General features: G+C 39.5%; 1 protein-coding gene across 1 annotated transcript; it reads left to right on the top strand.

The window, feature by feature from the left end:
- Window positions 1-977: 977 nt before the first annotated feature.
- LOC146455339 (arginine kinase-like) lies at window positions 978-17,995 on the top strand. Its single transcript, XM_085094459.1, has 7 exons — window positions 978-1,131; window positions 5,662-5,753; window positions 6,255-7,409; window positions 13,657-13,711; window positions 15,143-15,202; window positions 15,291-15,385; window positions 16,190-17,995. The coding sequence occupies exons 1-7, from the start codon at window positions 1,128-1,130 to the stop codon at window positions 17,345-17,347; spliced, it is 2,619 nt and encodes an 872-aa protein (XP_084950585.1). The 5' UTR covers window positions 978-1,127; the 3' UTR covers window positions 17,348-17,995.
- Window positions 17,996-18,482: the final 487 nt, after the last annotated feature.

Here is an 18,482-nt window from a genome sequence, read left to right as displayed (position 1 = left end):
CAACCTGGAATTAATTCAAACAAAAAGTTAAGACCACCCACCCCGTCCCCCCATTCCAGTGAAGGAAAAACGGCGCGTTTTGTTTTGCGCTCTCAATTATTTTAAATTTTTTTTTGTACCTATGCAGCTCAGTATTAAGTTGTCTTTCTTCGCAAATACTTTTATTCTCATTTGGTGCCGCTTTCGTAGTCAACGACGAGCCCTACAATCGAGTACAAGCAAGCAAAATTGAACGGATGTTTGCCCTCACAGTAATATGTTTTGAGAAATGAAGCTGCCGAGAGTTCTCATGTTTGGTGCGAGTCATGATCAGGAAACAATCAGTTTACTACAGCAAACAATAAATAACATGCAATCCAATGATGAGTAAAAAGACGTCACGAAAAGAACACTTGCCTTGAATACGCACATGGCGCGAGAATAATTTCTTGAATAGCCTGCTAAGCAGTCCCTTCCTTTCCAAAGAAGATTATGAAGCGAAAGAAAGCTTCTGCCTTCGCGAGCATCCCATGCTCTCGACATTTGTTGACTCAAAAATTACAAATGTCAGGGGTGTTGTATTGTTCCCACGGCTCCGTTTGTGGAAAGGATGGTAATACGACTGTACCCTAAATATGACTGCGTTGGACGCTACTGACCTATTGCAAGGTATGAGGGTCGTTTGAAATAGTCACGTGTCTGGTGAACTTTTGTCGGTAGATGAGATGCGGGACTGAGGTCACATGACGCATTGCTCGGTCAAGTTCATATTTTTTGTATCAAGTATAGATTTGCGCAGCGTATTTAGTGAGAATTACAGTAAAAAAACAAACAAACAAAAAAACCCTACTCCTTTGCCTGTAATACGTGAATGAGTTTATTCGGAGTCTCAGACTTCAGTTTGGAGGCGTCTTATCAAATGTTACGCATGTGCGCATGTGCTGTGAATAGGCCCAGGCAGGAGCCCATTACGGTAATGGGCTCCTGGCCGAGGGGAACCTGGAAGAGAGACGCTCGAGCATTATCTGTTTAGCGAAGGAACTGAACGTTTGTGCTCCCATCCCCTTCCTTGGACCACGTCCGTTTCAGCCTGCAGCCGTTTTAAGACGTTAACTTATGCAAGACAGTGCCTAAGGAAATCTGCCTTAATGAGTAAGTTTAATAACTGTTTATTGCTAAATAACGCAAGAATGATCCTGTTACACGGCCTGATTGTCATTATTGTGTCGAATGGTGATCATGGCGTGACTAGAAGTCCTTCTCCAAACTGGTGCTAAGTTAACAAGCAATCATAAAACGACTTGGTGATTCTTGCTAGAGAGTTAAAATGGGTGAAAGCTAATCGTGTGTATCCATTAAAGTGAAGACCTATTGACATCCCAAGGTAATATGACGAGATAGCGTGCACAACAATCCAGCTCGTGAAAGTGTTGCCCTAGTAACCTACAGGGGGCTTTGGAAACATTCAAACTGCTAGGCTCAGTTATACAAGTCACGGAACATGAGTGACAAAAACAAGCGAAGGACTTAACTAAAATGGACTTCTACGAAAGTCTAGAACACAACCGATGCTTAGTGTTTGGCGCTGACGCTTTGATTTCAGACCGGCGAATTCGGTGCCCGATTCGGAATGCAAATTTAAAAAAATTATCCGAGAAAGTTTCTTCATTGAAACGATCTTTCATTAGAGGTTTTCATGAGGCTATTTGCAGGAGTGAATATGTCAGTATTACTCAGCATGGAAATCTACTTCATTATAAAATTGTCAAGATCCAATCCTGCGGCCGCCAAAATGATTGCTCATGTGTTTATTTAAAGTCAACTCAACATTTATATGCTAAATAGATTTGAATTTTGAGCTTGAGTGAGCTTGCACTGTTTACTGTTGTTATCGGAATTGTTAGGAACATATTGTGGGTAGAATTGAGTGAAAGCTTGTCAGTTTAGTGTGCTTTTCACTATTATAAGCTGGAACGACAATCCATGCAGCGTACTCGTGCCTTCTAGAAGGTCCTTATATGTAAGATGAGATTCCAGACGCATGCTAAACCAGACGTCGCCTCGGCGGGTTCTTGCCAGACTGCATAATTAAATGCGGATCATGTGAAGGGCCATTGTTTGTAAAATCTCAACAATAAAAGTAGATTAAACGTACTGGTAACGGTGAATGCAAATGTTTCTTTCTAAAACTTGCTAGGTTTCCTTTCCTGATGATTCTGTCAACTGACGTTTGAGTACACATTGTTAATCTTTGTCTGTTTTCTTTTCCCTATATTAAAACTTTCTAAGACCAAGTCCGGCAGATACTGCCTTAAAAAGTCATAATTTGTTAATACATTTAATTTGTAGTGAAATTAAAGCCAGCAGTTGGGGTTGAATAAACTTAAAAATAGATCGTAGTCCAAATCCTACATTCATAAAGCGACAAATTTAGTAAATTTTTATTGCTACCGATACTGTACTTCTCCCCGGCGCAATTCAAAATTTTCTGGTGATAACTAAAATATTCTGACTATTGTAGAATTTAACCAATTCACGTCTCCAGACTATTAAAACTGCTCAATGTTAAGAGCTGAAACCAAGAAACCTTCGTTTAATGTAAGGTTTGATAACATCCGTTTGCGTGGACAGTGAGACTCTCCCAGAAAACCAGAAAATAGTCTAACCAGCCTGTCAAAGAAGCAGCTTCCTTTTGGGCTCGTCATATAGAGATGGCGTGACGAGCCTTACATGTGAAGAGCCGCTCGGTTCCAGACCTCGCATCGATCCGACCGTGTAGGAGGTCAAGTACGATCGCTTTGGAGGAAACGCTGACCTTTGTGACAAAAAACATTTGAGAGGAGAAAACTATACAGTCTCTAGTTATACTCTCCTTGGCTTCTCAAAGGGTGTCTGTTAAGGTAAATGACTTGGATTACTGAAGGATGTTTTATTTCTGAATGGGTTTAGTGCTGTTCGCTTCGCATATTAAATTGAAAAATCTTCATGCAATCGGAGTTAATACAACTTAACGTTGATCGAGCTCAGTATCGAGCCAAATCATTCAATTATGTCCGATTATGTTCAGCAATCGAACATGATCTCGGATCCTACTTTTTGATAAGGTGAATTATTGAAACTCATCGAAGCAAATCGTTCGATTTCGTTAAGTATTTCTATCAGTTGTGTCTCTTCCAAATCAATGTAGACATTTTATTCTTGATTAATGAAGAATTAAGGACTTGGAAATCGAAATTTCGTTTTCATTCAATTTGCCAACGTTGAAGCTTTGTTCGATTGTTATCGAGAAGCTTCGATATTACATTATATTGGGTCTTCGCTGGGCGCGGGTCAATGTTGATGCTTTCATCACATTTTGCGTTTTAATTGTCAAAGATAATATATCCAATGCATAGATAATGTTTATTTAAATTTCGAACTAGCCTTAAGCTTTAGCTATAGCTTTTATGTTGAGTTAGATTTGTAACAGACATAACGTTTGTTGTGTTGTGTTTGTCGTGATATGGTTCGTTGACTGTCACTCAAAACCTGAGAATTTAGCAATTAACTATTTTAGCGATTCCTGCTTCTTTTAATGAATTTTCTTTCATTTTGTTCGTTCAGCCAGTACAGGAAATGAAATCTCACATTATTAAACAAATGAACGGGACAAAAGAAAACTTATATATCAGGATAAAAATTGCGTCTTCGACTCATCTTTGCCATGAGGGTTAAAACAAAAGCCTTCTAAAATAGGGTCAATAAATTGTCTTTTTCTTGTCTTTTTGGCATACCTCTCTTACCTTATCATGCGGTGTTAGATACGTTATTGAGTCGGAGAACCTGCAATACCTCATTGCCTTGTGCAGGAATAATATGTTTCTCCTGTTGATAACTGATGAAGAAAAGATTGAATAGCTGCACAAATAGATCGCATGCACTTTGGCATGTATTACTCGTTAGTTTATGCACTCATTCGATTACACTTGACTTCACCTGAAAAGGTATGATAATATCTGTCGAGGCTTGTTTAAGTAGCATGATTTTCCAGGCTTTCAGAAGTGTGCTTGGAAAACGCGATCTGAAATAAAATTGGTTTGTGTGGTTTTACCCACTGAGTTTTTAGATAAAATCAGCTTTCACTAAATCTAACGTGAAATTCTTGATTAATCCGTTTTTCCAAGTCGTCTTTATCTTGTAATTTTAATTACTTATTAGGTAAGGCTGGTTGAACAGAATGATCTAAAACAATGTAAAGAATATGGGCTTTGATTGAAAACAACATCCCAAGAATTTACTCCACAAACTCACAAGGGTTAGAAGTACATTAACATAAAAAGGTTCCCTTTACAAAGAGAAACAGATGCATAGTTTTGAAAATGAAAAGATGGAAGAACAAAGTCAATAGGGGATGACAAGTGACGGATGGTTAGTGTTCTCATCGAATGATTTTGAGGCAGCACAATGTTCTGGGAGGAGTGCATGTGTCGGTTGTAACGCTCTGTTATGGTATAAGCGGTGTAAATTCATAAAATATTCGAATATCAGAATCCTTGTATGCGTTCTACGATTGTGTTAGATCGACTAAGTACGATTATATGAATGTGTGAAGTCACGTTTATACATACAGTATACCACTGTGTGTTTTTAGTTGGGAGATATGAAAAGCACTGCATATCTAATTGTATGATTGCACCTTTTGATAGTGCTGAACGTTGAAGATGCTATTGAATGCTGCTACGTTGTTGGGCGCATTGTCAACCAAAATTTCCGTCCATTTTCGAGCACCGTTTAATATGCACCGCTTGCCATTGCTTGATTTTTTTTTCTTTTTTTTTTTGAGATAGGGAAAATACATCTGGTACGTTCTACAACTGCACCTTTTAAAACCATTCAACGTTTAATACGCTGATGAACGCCGTTATGTTGTTATACGCATTTTCAACCGAATTTCCTGGGATTTTTCTATTCTTCCGAACAGTACGGGGAAAGACGTCTAGTTCACAACGTGCTGTCAACAGGTTCATTCATTGAGCGCATGATTTGACACCGCTTTGTTTGTTTATCTTGCCGATGATCGGGAAAGTAAAGTATACGATTGTACGTTTAAATACTATTGAATGGTGTGTACGCTGTTAAACGCTGCCAGTTGAACACCTAACATTATTTCTAGTACTATTTCATCAAGGAAGCATACATTCAATATCAGAAGACAATCTTACAAAGATACATGACTTTAGCTTTTGCAAACAACCACAATGCTTTTCATAAAAAATATTCCACGTGACCTTGGTAAAGCAATCCATAACAGAACTTACCCTCAGGACTCCCAAAAGGTCATTCAATGCCACAAGCAATGTATCTTGTGACTCTTTTCAGAACAACGAACTTCAAAAATAACATCCAATGAAACTTGTACATCTATACTAACAATATAAAAATCGTGACAATCACTTTCATATGAAATTCCTAGTAGCTCACAGGTGTCGGACGATTTGGAAGATTTCGAACTTTGCTTAAACAGTGTCTTGTTTAGCAAACTAAATCTCTAAATACTCTGTACTAACTACACCTCAACAAAATGTTAAGTTGTTACAAACAACAACATATTGGGAACAGATAACTACTATTGAGTGAAGAACACGCGCATACGTCAGCTGTTGTAAATTAGCTACATAACAAAAGCTTGTTTCTTCTTTGCAGGCTGTTGCAGCGGGATATTTCAGAGAAAGAAGAATAGGCAAGTTCAAGTTTCTCCCGAAATTCAGGAATCTGCCGAAATGGCTTCGAACCAAGTAAGGCATATCCGTATGGAGAATGTCTGAAATACGGAAATAATTAAACACTTAAAAAGTAGGCTTCACTAATACTGAGTTAAGTCAATTCAGTTGCTTATGAGGCTCACTACTGGTATCTAGATTACCCTTAGAATCCATCACTTCTTTTAATTTTTTTTTTTTAAAAACTCATCGTATTCATCTGAAACGTTTGGATAGTGTACAAGGCAAGCGGGTACCTGGTCACGAATATAATTTTCGAAAGCAATGCGTTTTCTTAACAATCGGGCAATACATTAACCGGGTACCCGCAATGGACGCCTGACAAGATGACTGAAGAGCACTTTAATTTTAGCTCAGATAAATCTAGAAGTTATCTGAAAATGGTCACTAACAGGTCCGTTGAGATGGTCGTTTCTTTATTTCCTTGAGACGATTTCGATTTGGTCGGAAATAACCTTAATGAACAGGGCTTTACCGGAACGTTTAACTCACTGATGAATTCTGGGTTGCTTTTAGGATGCAGGCCGGCCAAAAATAGTCCAGGATAACTCTATGAAGTTGGGAGATGACATAAACTTGTCGGAACAGAATGATGTGCAGCTTGACCCAGACCTTGAACAAAACAAATATCCTGATTTAACTGGAGCCAGTTCTCTTATGTCCAAGTACCTCACAAGGGAAGTCTTTGAGCGGCTGAAAGACAAGAAGACATCAACAGGATTCACCATTGCCCGAGCAGTGAATACTGGAGTCAGAAACAAAGAGAAGTCCCTGACGGGATGTCATGCCGGAGACACCGACTCGTATTCTGTCTTCGCGGAATTCTTTGATCCGGTCATTGAAGAGTATCACCGTGGTTTCAAGCCAGAAGACAAGCATATCACTGATATGACCATTGAAAATCTCCAAGGCAACATCAGTGACCCAACCAAGATCATCTCTACAAGAATCAGAGTGGCTAGGAACATCTCTGGTTTCAATCTCGCTCCTGGGCAGAATACCAAAGATGAAAAGCTGGCGATAGAAGCCTTGATGCTGAGAGTGTTTGATAAACTGGAGGGAGATTTGGCGGGGCGTTATTATTCATTGGTGAAGATCACTGAGGACGAGCGGCAGCAACTGGTGAGAGAGCACTTGTTATTCAAAGGCAATGACAAGATGCAAGCTGACAGTGGATACCATCGATGGTGGCCATATGGACGAGGGATTTATCTCAACGAGAGCAGAACCTTTGCTGTGTGGCTCAACGAAGGCGATCACATCCGTGTGATTTCCATGCAGCAAGGTGGTGATGCTAGATCTGTGTTTGCGACTCTGGTGAAAGCTGTAAACACAATCGAGAAGCTCCTTCAAGAGTTAGACGGCCGTACCTTTCAGAAGACAGATCACCTTGGCATGATCACGTGCTGCCCAACTAATTTGGGGACGGGTCTGCGTGGAGGGGTGCTGATGCAGCTACAGAAACTGGTGGCCAAGATGGGAGAGAATGGTCTCAAAGAATGGGCAAAGGAAAACCACCTACAGGTCCGTGGTCTGTACGGAGAGCATTCGGACTCCTCGGGTGCCATTTATGACATCTCCAACAAGTACCGACTCGGTTACTCGGAGGTACAACTGGTCCAATTTGTGATTGACGGCGTGAACAAGCTGATCGAAATGGAAGAGTCGGCTTGAAAAGCTGCTGGAGTTTTCGATGGCTGTAAACGATGGAAATACTGTCAGTGTGGATTATTGGAGAACTTATCTTTATTTTCTAGTTTCAAGAGTGCTGCGTTGGTCTTATTTAAAGGGATCATATCATTTATGTTATAGTAACACTTTGAAAACCCAAATCGTAGGTGCACTTTCACCTGCAGTGCAAACCCGACGGAATAAAGCCCAAGAGAAATAACATACCTTACAGTATAGATAAACTGATGCCGAAGTAGATTTCTTTTCGTCTCGTTTGACAATCTCGGGTACTGCAAATGTTTTGGTATAATGAAATGCATACTGAATTTATTAAACATCAATTATTTCAAAGTTTGTACTTTTTCCGACTACATGTCCTTGTGGTTTCTATTCTATTCCAAACACACTTTGAAAGTGAAAAAAGGCTTAATTCTGTGGTTGTACGAATGCATTTTTGGTTTGTGTCGTTGCCCAAGTACGTCATCTTCTTGGTATCAGAAATTCCTCTTTCAAGTAATTTTTACCCGCCTCTACAAAGGAAGCATTACCCTGCTAGCAGAGCGTTTCTTTTTGGCAAGTCTTTTAGCATGTACGTTTGTCTTCGAAAATATGCGTAGTTGGCTTATGCGAAATACCAGAGACGCGAACGACTTCGTACATGCTTTAAAAGGACTTGCTAGAAAGAAACGCTCTGTTAGCAGGGTAAGGAAGCATTAGAAATATAATTGCTAATGAAAACAACACGTCCGTTTAATTGTTGAAATTTTAAATAACAGTTGACCTTATTTTCAAGGGGAAGCTCAAGTGTCATTTGCAAGCGTGCATGCAATCTCGTTTTGAAGGGGTGTGAGCCTTTGAACAGCACCTAAAACGCGCGGGCTCCAGAGGTTCAAGGTTCAAGGTTCATTTATTTCACACTATTTACACAATATTAACATAGGAAGTAAAGAATTACAACAGATAATTACAAGATAAAAATAAATACAGTACAAATTATAAAATGTGTGTGGTGGTCAAAGTAGCAAAGGCTTTCTAGTTGACCACCACCTACTTTAAAGTAAACAAGGAAATGACACTGAGCTTTATTGAATATTAGAAGATATAGGAGATGTTTATAGAGCCTAGGATTAATGTACAGGAGAGAATTACATTTGTGTAAATTAAGGTATGTTAAAGATGCACTGAACCGAGCAAGAGATCTAAACAGGACAAGCTTAATAAAAGAAGGACAAAGCGAAAAACAAATAATAAAAAAAAGCACACACACAAAAAAGCAAGCAACATACAAACAACCAACAACAACAACAAGCAAAAGGTAAGGAAAAGGACAACACATCATCAGCAGCAACAGCAGCGACAACAACAAACATCAAAATATAAGCAGACAATTATTATTATTATTAATATTTTAACTCTATTATTATTATTATTATTATTATTATTATTATTATTATTGTTATTATTATTAGATAGTTACATACTATTATATTTGATCATTAAACAGAACATATATTATTTGATTGACAAGCCATCAGGTGGGCCTCAGAGAGAAGATTGGCGCCGTGTTATAGTGATACGTGTTTCCCCGCGACATGTGTTCCTCCGCACGCATATCACTGGTGTTTCCCCTCAAATTTGGCTGTTAGTGATATTTTTGTTCCCCCACCCCCATCCCCTCCAAACTCTTCTCGATTAAAGGGCAAATGCTTCATCTGCGTGCGCAGCTGCACAGCGAGAGCTGCAATTTCGTTCCCAGGTACAAAATTTCGGTGTGGTAGCAGCTCAATCTGCTCAGACCAGACGGGCTGAGAAGAAGCGTCATATTAATAAGAGGTTTAAACCCAACTCTTTTAGCAAAAAAACTTTTTTTTTTCTGAACAAAGCGCGAGTAATGCTGCCACAGCGTCTTGTTAGTGAATTTTGTTCAGTACGTCCAATTAACTCAACACGCTTCATCGATATTTAGGATTAAATCTACAAACTGGGCTTAAGGACAGTTCCTACTTTTGTTACTGCGAATACGTTCTGCGCATCTGGAGATACTCGGGTTTCCTATGGGTGGTGGCTACTAATACAGGGATATTTTTGCACGGTTTAAAACTACACGGAGAAAACAGACCTTAGCAAGTGCCTCTGGTATCCAAAAAGAAAATTTGGGGTAACCATGCGTTTTTCAGAGATAATAAAGGTTGAATTTGGAAAAAAAGCGCCATGCCTTGCTTTGTATTTTACTGTTTTTTTAAAACAATTGTTGCTTAATTATCTCTAAAAAAAATGCGTGGTTACCCCCAATTTTCTTTTTTGGATTCCAATAACCCTTGCTAAGATCTGCTTTTCCGTCATCGTCATAAACCACTCAAAAATACTTCTTTATTATTATGCACCGTCCTTAAGGAACGTATCGCGACAAACCAATCACAAAATACTTTTTAATACTGCGCAATCATTAAAGGCTTACTGTTTGTTGTGTTTTTACTGAAAGAGCTCAGCTTTTGTGCTTTAATTCCCAAGAGAGTTCCTTGGATTAAATAGTCAGCGCTGCTGCATTCAAATTAGTCGGTTTCATTTGCAAACTGACGACGGCTTTTACAAGAAAAAGTTGTGCATGACACTGCTCGAGGAAGTGAGAAGAAAGCTTAATGAGTAAGTTTAACACCTGTATTTTCATTAATAACGCACAAACGAAGTTCACGAAAAGCAGCGAAGCTTTTATAACTTTATCAGTGACGGTCTTTATTGTGTCAAATCATGAGCGCGTCCCTCGCCCAAATGATTTAAACACGGCTAAGACAAACTTATGCTTTTTTAGATTTAATGTAACTGAGAAATAATGATAAAACAATCTCTCAGATATTATGGCGACATTGAGATTGCACAAGCTAAAACGAGAAGAAGCGTGCAAAAGATCAGACTCCAACTCGTCAAGCTGTTGCCCTGGCAACCAATTGCAAGGACCCTTTCAAACTCAAATTAAGAACGTGTTCAATCTTTTTTTTTTATTTCGCGCTTGGATCTGAACCCGAAGATTGCTCGTGAACCAGCTTTTAAGCAAGAAAACTGATTAGTTTTGGGATTATTTGAAGTTTTGAACAAAGAAAGCATGATTGAGTGAAAGTTTGAGTTTGATGTCATGGGTTTTCGTTATTACGTATGAGCCGAAAGATCGTCTGGATACGCCTCGGTTCATCTCAGACGGGATAAATAATGAATGTGGATCATGTGGAGTCAATTGTTTGATAAATCTCAACAAAGAAAGTGACGTAACCTTTTTTTTGCGGCAGTAGTCAAAGGGACTTTCAGACAGTCAGTGCAGGAACGTAAAGTCACTTTAAACGTTCCGTTTTACACTCCTTTCTTCCATATAATAGGCCTTATCACGGTTTTGGACGCCGTTTTGACGAGTAGGCAAGCAGTTGAAATAACAGTTTTTGTATGGAAATCCCATGTCAAATAATTTTCAAAAAACATCGCTTCTGAAAAATTCATGAATTGGAAACTTTTGGCATTAGGAAAACGATTTAAAGAAAAAAAAATTGGAGGGATGTAGCTGTGCTAGAAAGCGTCCAGTCGTGTTTTGAACTTTCCATACATTTGTCTGTATAGCGAACCAGCCGTGAACTGCTACTAAAATAGTTTGCGGGAAAAAATACAGGGAAATGTATGGAAAGTTCAAAACACGACTGAACGCTTTCTGGCACAGCTACATCCCTCCTATTTTTTTCTTAAAATCCTTTTCCTAATGTCAAAAGTTTCCAATTCATGAATTTTTCAGAAGTGATGTTTTATGAAAATTACTTGAAATCGGATTTCCATACAAACACTGTTATTTCAAGCCTGTTTGCCTACTCGTCAAAATGGCGTCGAAAACCGTGACGAGGCGGCCTATTATAACTGAAAGTTCTAACAACAAACCACACCTATAGTTGGTTAGAAAGTCTTTATTTTTTTTTGTCTATACTCTAAATACACATCTTGGTTGCAAAAAATAGTTAACAACTGGGTTTGAGTAGAATTAAAATTTCAGTGCCGCCTAAGCTACACTTAGGTTGTCTCAGTTTGCTCCGATCGGATATAGTGCTTGATTACCCGTTTAGATTTTCGGATAATTTCACCAATATTCGAGTTACATACTAAAAACCCTGCGAGCAGAGCCTCGATCCTTATGTCTTTTTCTTTACTGAGGAGGAGAAAAGGAGGCTCTGCCTGAATCGCGTCAACTCTTTGAAGCCGCCGCAGCCGGCCACAGCCCGAACTTCTGGACTAGTCAATCTTGTTTTCTCTCGTCAAACTGGTTTTTCCAGTGCGAGTATCCGTTTAGTGATAAAACCGATGGTTATCATTGAGCCCGCTGTACCATGAAAAATCAAAATTGCGGCGAGATCTGCTCGAAGCCAAGCACCAGTTATTCTCGACAAAATTCTTCCTAATATAATTGGTATTTTCCACCGATTACATGATTTGTCAATACAGCAGTAAACTGCCTTAAAGTCCTTTGTTTCCGGCTCAGATACGTTCGTATCTCTTCCATTGGACACAGCAAATCGTTAATTTTTTCAGCTAGCGATTCCGTTAATGAAAGAGTTATCCAAGCGGTCAGATGTACTTTCGTTTCACGTCCTTTCCCACCCGGTTGGTGGTTTCTTCTCTCGCTGCCCTGATAATTGATCAGTTAAATTCTTGTGAAAGGCTCGGCTTAAAAATGCTGTAAGTTGGAGGACTTGAAATAGCGGCAAGCGCACGCCTATTAGGCATATTAGGCCTGGGTTCGACACTGTATCCTGGCAACATGCAGCGCATGCTCAATAAAGATCTTACCCGATTCATGCAGAGTCTTTCTCGAGAACGCCAAAATCCAGTAAGCAAAAGAAACGCTCTACTAACAGGGTGCATACTATAGAATTAAACTTAGAATAACAGAAGAACAACTCTAGGATTAAATTGCCCTAGAGTGAGAACATTCATGATACCCAGCCCAGCTCAGTGAAAAGGAATGCTGACACCAAGAAATCTTATTATTTTTCAGTCACGGAAAGCTTCCCTCAAACTGTGAGAGAGTTGTTGCTACGCACGAGAAGAAAATGTAGAACAGAGAAATTAGACAAATTAGAAGAATTCAAATCGTGGCTGTTCTCAGCCTTTCTCGTCCCCAGATGCTCAGATAAAAAGTATATAAAAATAGGAAACGGGGAGAAAGAGTGGACAGAAAGAAAATAGTGTCCCCCGCTTGGTTCTGGCGGAAATGCAGGTGGATTCCTCGGTTCCAGACCTCGAACCTTCATCAGGAAACGTTGACTCGGTCAGTGGCAAAATACATTTGACGACGGAGCATAACGTCCTTCAGTTCCTCTCGCAATCGGCCATTCAAAGGGTTTCTGTGAAGGTAAAGGATTTGAAATAACGTTGTTTAAGTTCTGAATTGGATCAGTTCGCTTCGCCCGACATACGGTTCTTATACTCCAAACTCGAGCAAACAACGTTTCGGTCGAAGTCTGATAGACCTTACGAACGGGGAAATTACTGATAATCGAACTCAATACCGAACACAGTCGTTCGATTATTTCCGACTGTGTTTATCAATCGTGAACGATATCGAAATGTTACTTAATGATAAGTTGGATTATCGCAACTGATCGAAGTAAATCGTTCGATTTTTTTCTATTTAATTAAATTCAAAAAGTCATTTCGCAAAATCCAGCCAGGTAGACAGGTTTTTAGTAACTGACCGAATTAAGAAATCGAACATTCGATCAGATTTACTCGCCGGCTCGCCAACGTTTATTTTATCGTATTTTTTGATGAGTTCGATTTGTTCGATTGTGTGCGACAACCAGTACAAGTCGTCTTAGACGGCATTAGACGAGTTCAATCTGCTGGATCAATCATTTGAATGATTGATGCGGCTTTCATCGTATTTTAGTTTATTAATTTTTAATGATAGCAAACCCAATGCATACATGATTTCCGATCGATTTTAATTTCAAACTAGACTTAACGTTTATAGATAACTTGTATTTTTCTAATTATAAAATTTGTAAAGAATACTAAGAATCAAAGTGAAAATATGGCCTTTTACCGTCACACAAGTTACAATATGGTACGTTCAGGGTAACTATCGTACGTTACATGGTACGTTAAGTGTTATGGTACGTTGACTGTCGCCGACCAAAATTTAGCAATTTAGGCATTTAAAAGATTTTTCTGGTTCTCTTTGAACGATTTGTTTACCCTTGTTAAACGATTCTTTTAGCTCAGGGAGTTGGAAACAGGTCCGCTCAACTCATGCTTCTTTGACGGCGAGTACGGTGCGACTGGTTTTTTGTCAGTATAGAAACGAAAGGTTGCATAGTCTTTTCCCCCTCTCCTCTCTCTCTCCTTTCTCTTTCTTCTCTCTTTTGCATTATTGTAAACCTACTCAGGGCCATGAACCCATGATTCCGTCTCGTTTGACGAAAAGCACTCAAATTTTCATCGGCCATCTTTTCATAAACGTCGGGCCTAGAATTATATTTATACACTGATGTAACAATTAGCCTGCGAAATCGACCCGGAATATCGAGTATCGGCTACAATAAGTGGGTTGGCTAAAATAAGTGGATATTCGGCAAGATTGAGCATGATAATTGTTTTAGTATTCAACGCATAGATAACAAAGCACAGTTTTATTGCAGAAAAGCTGGAGACGATCTTTATTTTGCCATTTTTCCCCGACACACGTACAGTTACGTATGTCGCGGGATATCTTTTGACTACGGCCGAAGTTCAGTGCATCATGATCATATTTGAGCAGTGTTACAATGTGTTGAATAATAAATATATTTATCACAAATGAAGACAAACAGATGTTGTTTTAACGGTGAACCTAAATTTTGGCTGTATTTAGCAGCCTTCATCAGGGTTAAGGAGACGGTTACAAATCCGCACCATGCATGTACTACTATAAAGATAAACAATACAAGAGTACGCTTTACCTCATGACCAAGCATGTGCGCGCGTTAACAATAAGTAGACAGAAGCGCTTCTGCGATTTTATTTCCGTATTGCGCGTCTCATCTGCGGCACCCAGAAAAGAATCATCGTTACATAGTCCATAGGGTCTTCCTTGTCTCTGAGCTCCTTCTCTCTGTTGACCCTGTCAATCAACTGTATCCAAGGATGAGATACCTCATCCTCTCTTGCTGTATCTTCATGTCTTTAAATCCTCTGTGCCCCTCGCTGCAGAAATGCCTACAAGAGATCATCTTGTTCCTGTTGTATATATCAGGCTAAAATTTAACCATAAGCTTTCGACTCACGTTAGTATTTAAAATAGCGTTGAAACAAAAGACTTCATACATCTATAAATTGGCCTTCTTCAAAATACGTGGTATCCCTTGATGCTTCAAAAACAAGGGGGGAAAGCAGCTGTGATTAAAGAAGAACTACACTGCAAAAATAGGAATCTCTTTAAAACGAAAAACAGATGGCATACGTAGCCAACATTTGGGAACAATTGAAATGAAGAGGTGACTAAAGAAGGAAATTTTTTTAAGCTGCGTTACTAAATTGTTCTGATACTGTTCTTATCGGATAATCTAAGTCAACATAGCTTACATGTAAGAAATATTACAGACAATTGTTGAGCGATTAAGAGGTTTGGAACTTTGGTGGAACTGTGCCTTGTTTAACGAGCTAATCGGCACTCATGCTACGGGGGTCCGTATTCACTGCACGTTAAAACCGCCATACGTCGGCAGAGCAAAGTGAAGTTGCTATTCCGAAACTGCGAATAATATTTTTCGAAAACAGACAAACATGTTCGTGACAAAAAATTTACCACATACCAAAGCTTTGTCAATACATATAATTTAAACTGATCGACCTGATCGAATCCCTTCTCTGTAGATTGCTGCAGCGGCATTTTTAAGGGGAAGAAGAATAGGACTGAAGTGCAGGATCCTCCACAAATTCAAGAACCTCCCGAAATGGCTTCAAACCAAGTAAGGCGTAGACCGTATTGAGATCTATTGAGAATGTCTGAATATTTTCTTTTAGACCTGAAACATCGAAATTATTGAGCAGCCAAGGAAGCTTCACACATGAGATTAGAGGCATTTAAAAATAAAATGTCTTTTCGCCTACAGTACGTAAAGTGGATTGTGAGATGTGTTCCTAGACCACTGTGTGTCCTTTGTTCTTTTATAAATGATAACCGTTACATCAGAAGTTTGACTAGTGTCTGCCAGATTGCCCTCGTAGTCTCCCAATATTATTTTAGCGTGTGTTTTCTTAGTAATTCTAGCTATAAAGGTGCTTTGTGCTGTACCGATGGGCACCTATTATAATGTCAGAGGACAACTTTTAAATGCGGTTTGTAGTAATGACAAATTGAAGTTACAAAAGCTAATCCTTGATCCGTTTGTGCGCTTGAGTGTGTTGAGATCGTTGTTTCCTCACTTATGCAAACCACTACAATTCCACGCACGCAATTCCATAGTCTGACAAGACCGATGGATGCCATTCATAATAAACAATTCCACTCAATCATCTGCAAATTACACTCGGTAAAAGACCCGAAATTTTGCTCTAAACTGAGTCTACAGAACAACTGAGGAAACCATAACGTAAGCCGGGATAAATACATTTCATTTTGATTTACTTTACTGAGATATATACACGACGAACTGCAGTTTCAAATCTGTAAATAACCTTAATTGTCTGAAATACTACGGTTGCCTGTGAGTCAAGCGAAGATCACATGGATTTTACGCCGTTTAACCGTTATGATTCTGGATTGCTTTTAGGATGCAGGCCGGCCAAAAATAGTCCAGGATAACTCTATGAAGTTGGGAGATGACATAAACTTGTCGGAACAGAATGATGTGCAGCTTGACCCAGATCTTGAACAAAACAAATATCCTGATTTAACTGGAGCTAGTTCTATTATGTCCAAGTACCTCACAAGGGAAGTCTTTGAGCGGCTGAAAGACAAGAAGACATCAACAGGATTCACCATTGCCCGAGCAGTGAATTCTGGAGTCAGAAACAAAGAAAAGTCCCTGATGGGATGTCATGCCGGAGACACCGACTCATATTCTGTCTTCGCGGAATTCTTTGATCCTGTCATTGAAGAGTATCACCGTGGTTTCAAACCAGAAGACAAGCATATCACTGATATGAACATTGAAAATCTCCAAGGCAACATCAGTGACCCAACCAAGATCATCTCTACAAGAATCAGAGTGGCTAGGAACATCTCTGGCTTCAATCTCGCTCCTGGGCAGAACACCAAAGATGAAAAGCTGGCGATAGAAGCCTTGATGCTGAGAGTGTTTGATAAACTGGAGGGAGATTTGGCGGGGCGTTATTATTCATTGGTGAAGATCACTGAGGACGAGCGACAGCAACTGGTGAGAGAGCACTTGTTATTCAAAGGCAATGACAAGATGCAAGCTGACAGTGGATACCATCGATGGTGGCCACATGGGCGAGGGATTTATCTCAACGAGAGCAGAAACTTTGCTGTGTGGCTCAACGAAGGCGATCACATCCGTGTGATTTCCATGCAGCAAGGCGGTGATGCCAGATCTGTGTTCGCAACTCTCGTGAAAGCTGTAAACACAATCGAGAAGCTCCTTCAAGAGTTAGACGGCCGTACCTTTCAGAAGACAAATCACCTTGGCATGATCACGTGCTGCCCAACTAATCTGGGGACAGGTCTCCGTGGGGGAGTGCTGATCCAGCTGCAGAAACTGGTGGCCAAGATGGGAGAGAATGGTCTCAAAGAATGGGCAAAGGAAAACCACCTACAGGTCCGTGGTCTGTACGGAGAGCACTCGGACTCCTCGGGTGCCATTTATGACATCTCCAACAAGTACCGACTCGGTTACTCGGAGGTACAACTGGTCCAATTTGTGATTGACGGCGTGAACAAGCTGATCGAAATGGAAGAGTCGGCTTAGAAAATGACCGGATGTTATTGGTTGGTGTAAATGACTTTAATTAGTTGAAATGGTAACATTGTATTTTGTGTGACAAATGTTTGAAGAATTTTTTTCACTGAGATTGCTGAATTAGTCTTGCAATAGCGTGCTTACTGGATGTGGAAAGCTAACTTAGAGTAATTTCGCGTATAGCTCTTTCATTGTAAAAGTGTTTAAGAAAAAAGACCACACATAATTTTGAGAAATAATCAAGAAACAAACGATAGTATTCAGTATATTATGAAGGAATAGCTTTGATTGGAATGGCCGGCACACTTTGTTTTTTTTTTTCCACAGACAAAACAGTTAGAATTTACCATCTTTCATTAGCTGATGGAGTTTGACTGTAGGAAGCTCTATATGCTTTTTTTATGCATTTGTAGATTGCTTTCAAAACCTCGAAGAGACTAAGGATAAAACGCTGAAAATTTCCAAAATGATGGCATTTTACCAGAATGAATATCAACATCTTTGAGTGGAATCCTAGTTATATTTGTCAGTGTTTACTCAAGATTGTTTATTGAACTAGCAATGGGATATAATTGATTGTATAACTGTTCAGTGTAGTTAAACAACAGAGTGCGATATGGAGTGAAATTAATAAAAATAACGCATTAGTGATAGCGACTTGGTTTAGTAAATCTTGTACATGCCACTATTGGCACGAGATTTCTGCTATTATAACAAAGAGATCATGATTCTCCAAGCTGTAGGTGTGGACAAGTAATGTAATGTCATTTTCGAATCTCCTAAGCTGATGAGGGGCTCACAGGTGTTTGTATACCGCAGCTATACCCACTTACGGTTGCCATTTTTGCTCCTGGCGTACAAATTGTTACTCTCTCAAATGAAATGGCCTGATTCCCCCCCCCCCCCCCCCCCACCCCCAGCACAGCACGGAAAAGTAATAAGGTAGCTATGAAGGTTTCGAGCCGAGGTTATTGCGGAGAAAAGACCCCCGAAAACTAATGTAAGACCCGGCAAACTCAACGAAACCATCGTCCAAGACCAAAACGTGAAACTCCTTTATTTTTTATTTCTAAAACCAAGGTCTTAGTAAGACCTTTCAAATCTAAGACCAATGGGTATGAGGGGATTGAGCAGTAAATAATTA

The sequence above is a fragment of the Pavona decussata genome, unplaced genomic scaffold (assembly GCF_977016875.1).
Source record: "Pavona decussata unplaced genomic scaffold, jaPavDecu1.1 SCAFFOLD_280, whole genome shotgun sequence".
Classification (NCBI taxonomy): Eukaryota; Metazoa; Cnidaria; class Anthozoa; order Scleractinia; family Agariciidae; genus Pavona; species Pavona decussata.
Note: the sequence above shows the minus strand (reverse complement) of the source record. Positions and strands in the feature narration are given on the sequence as shown.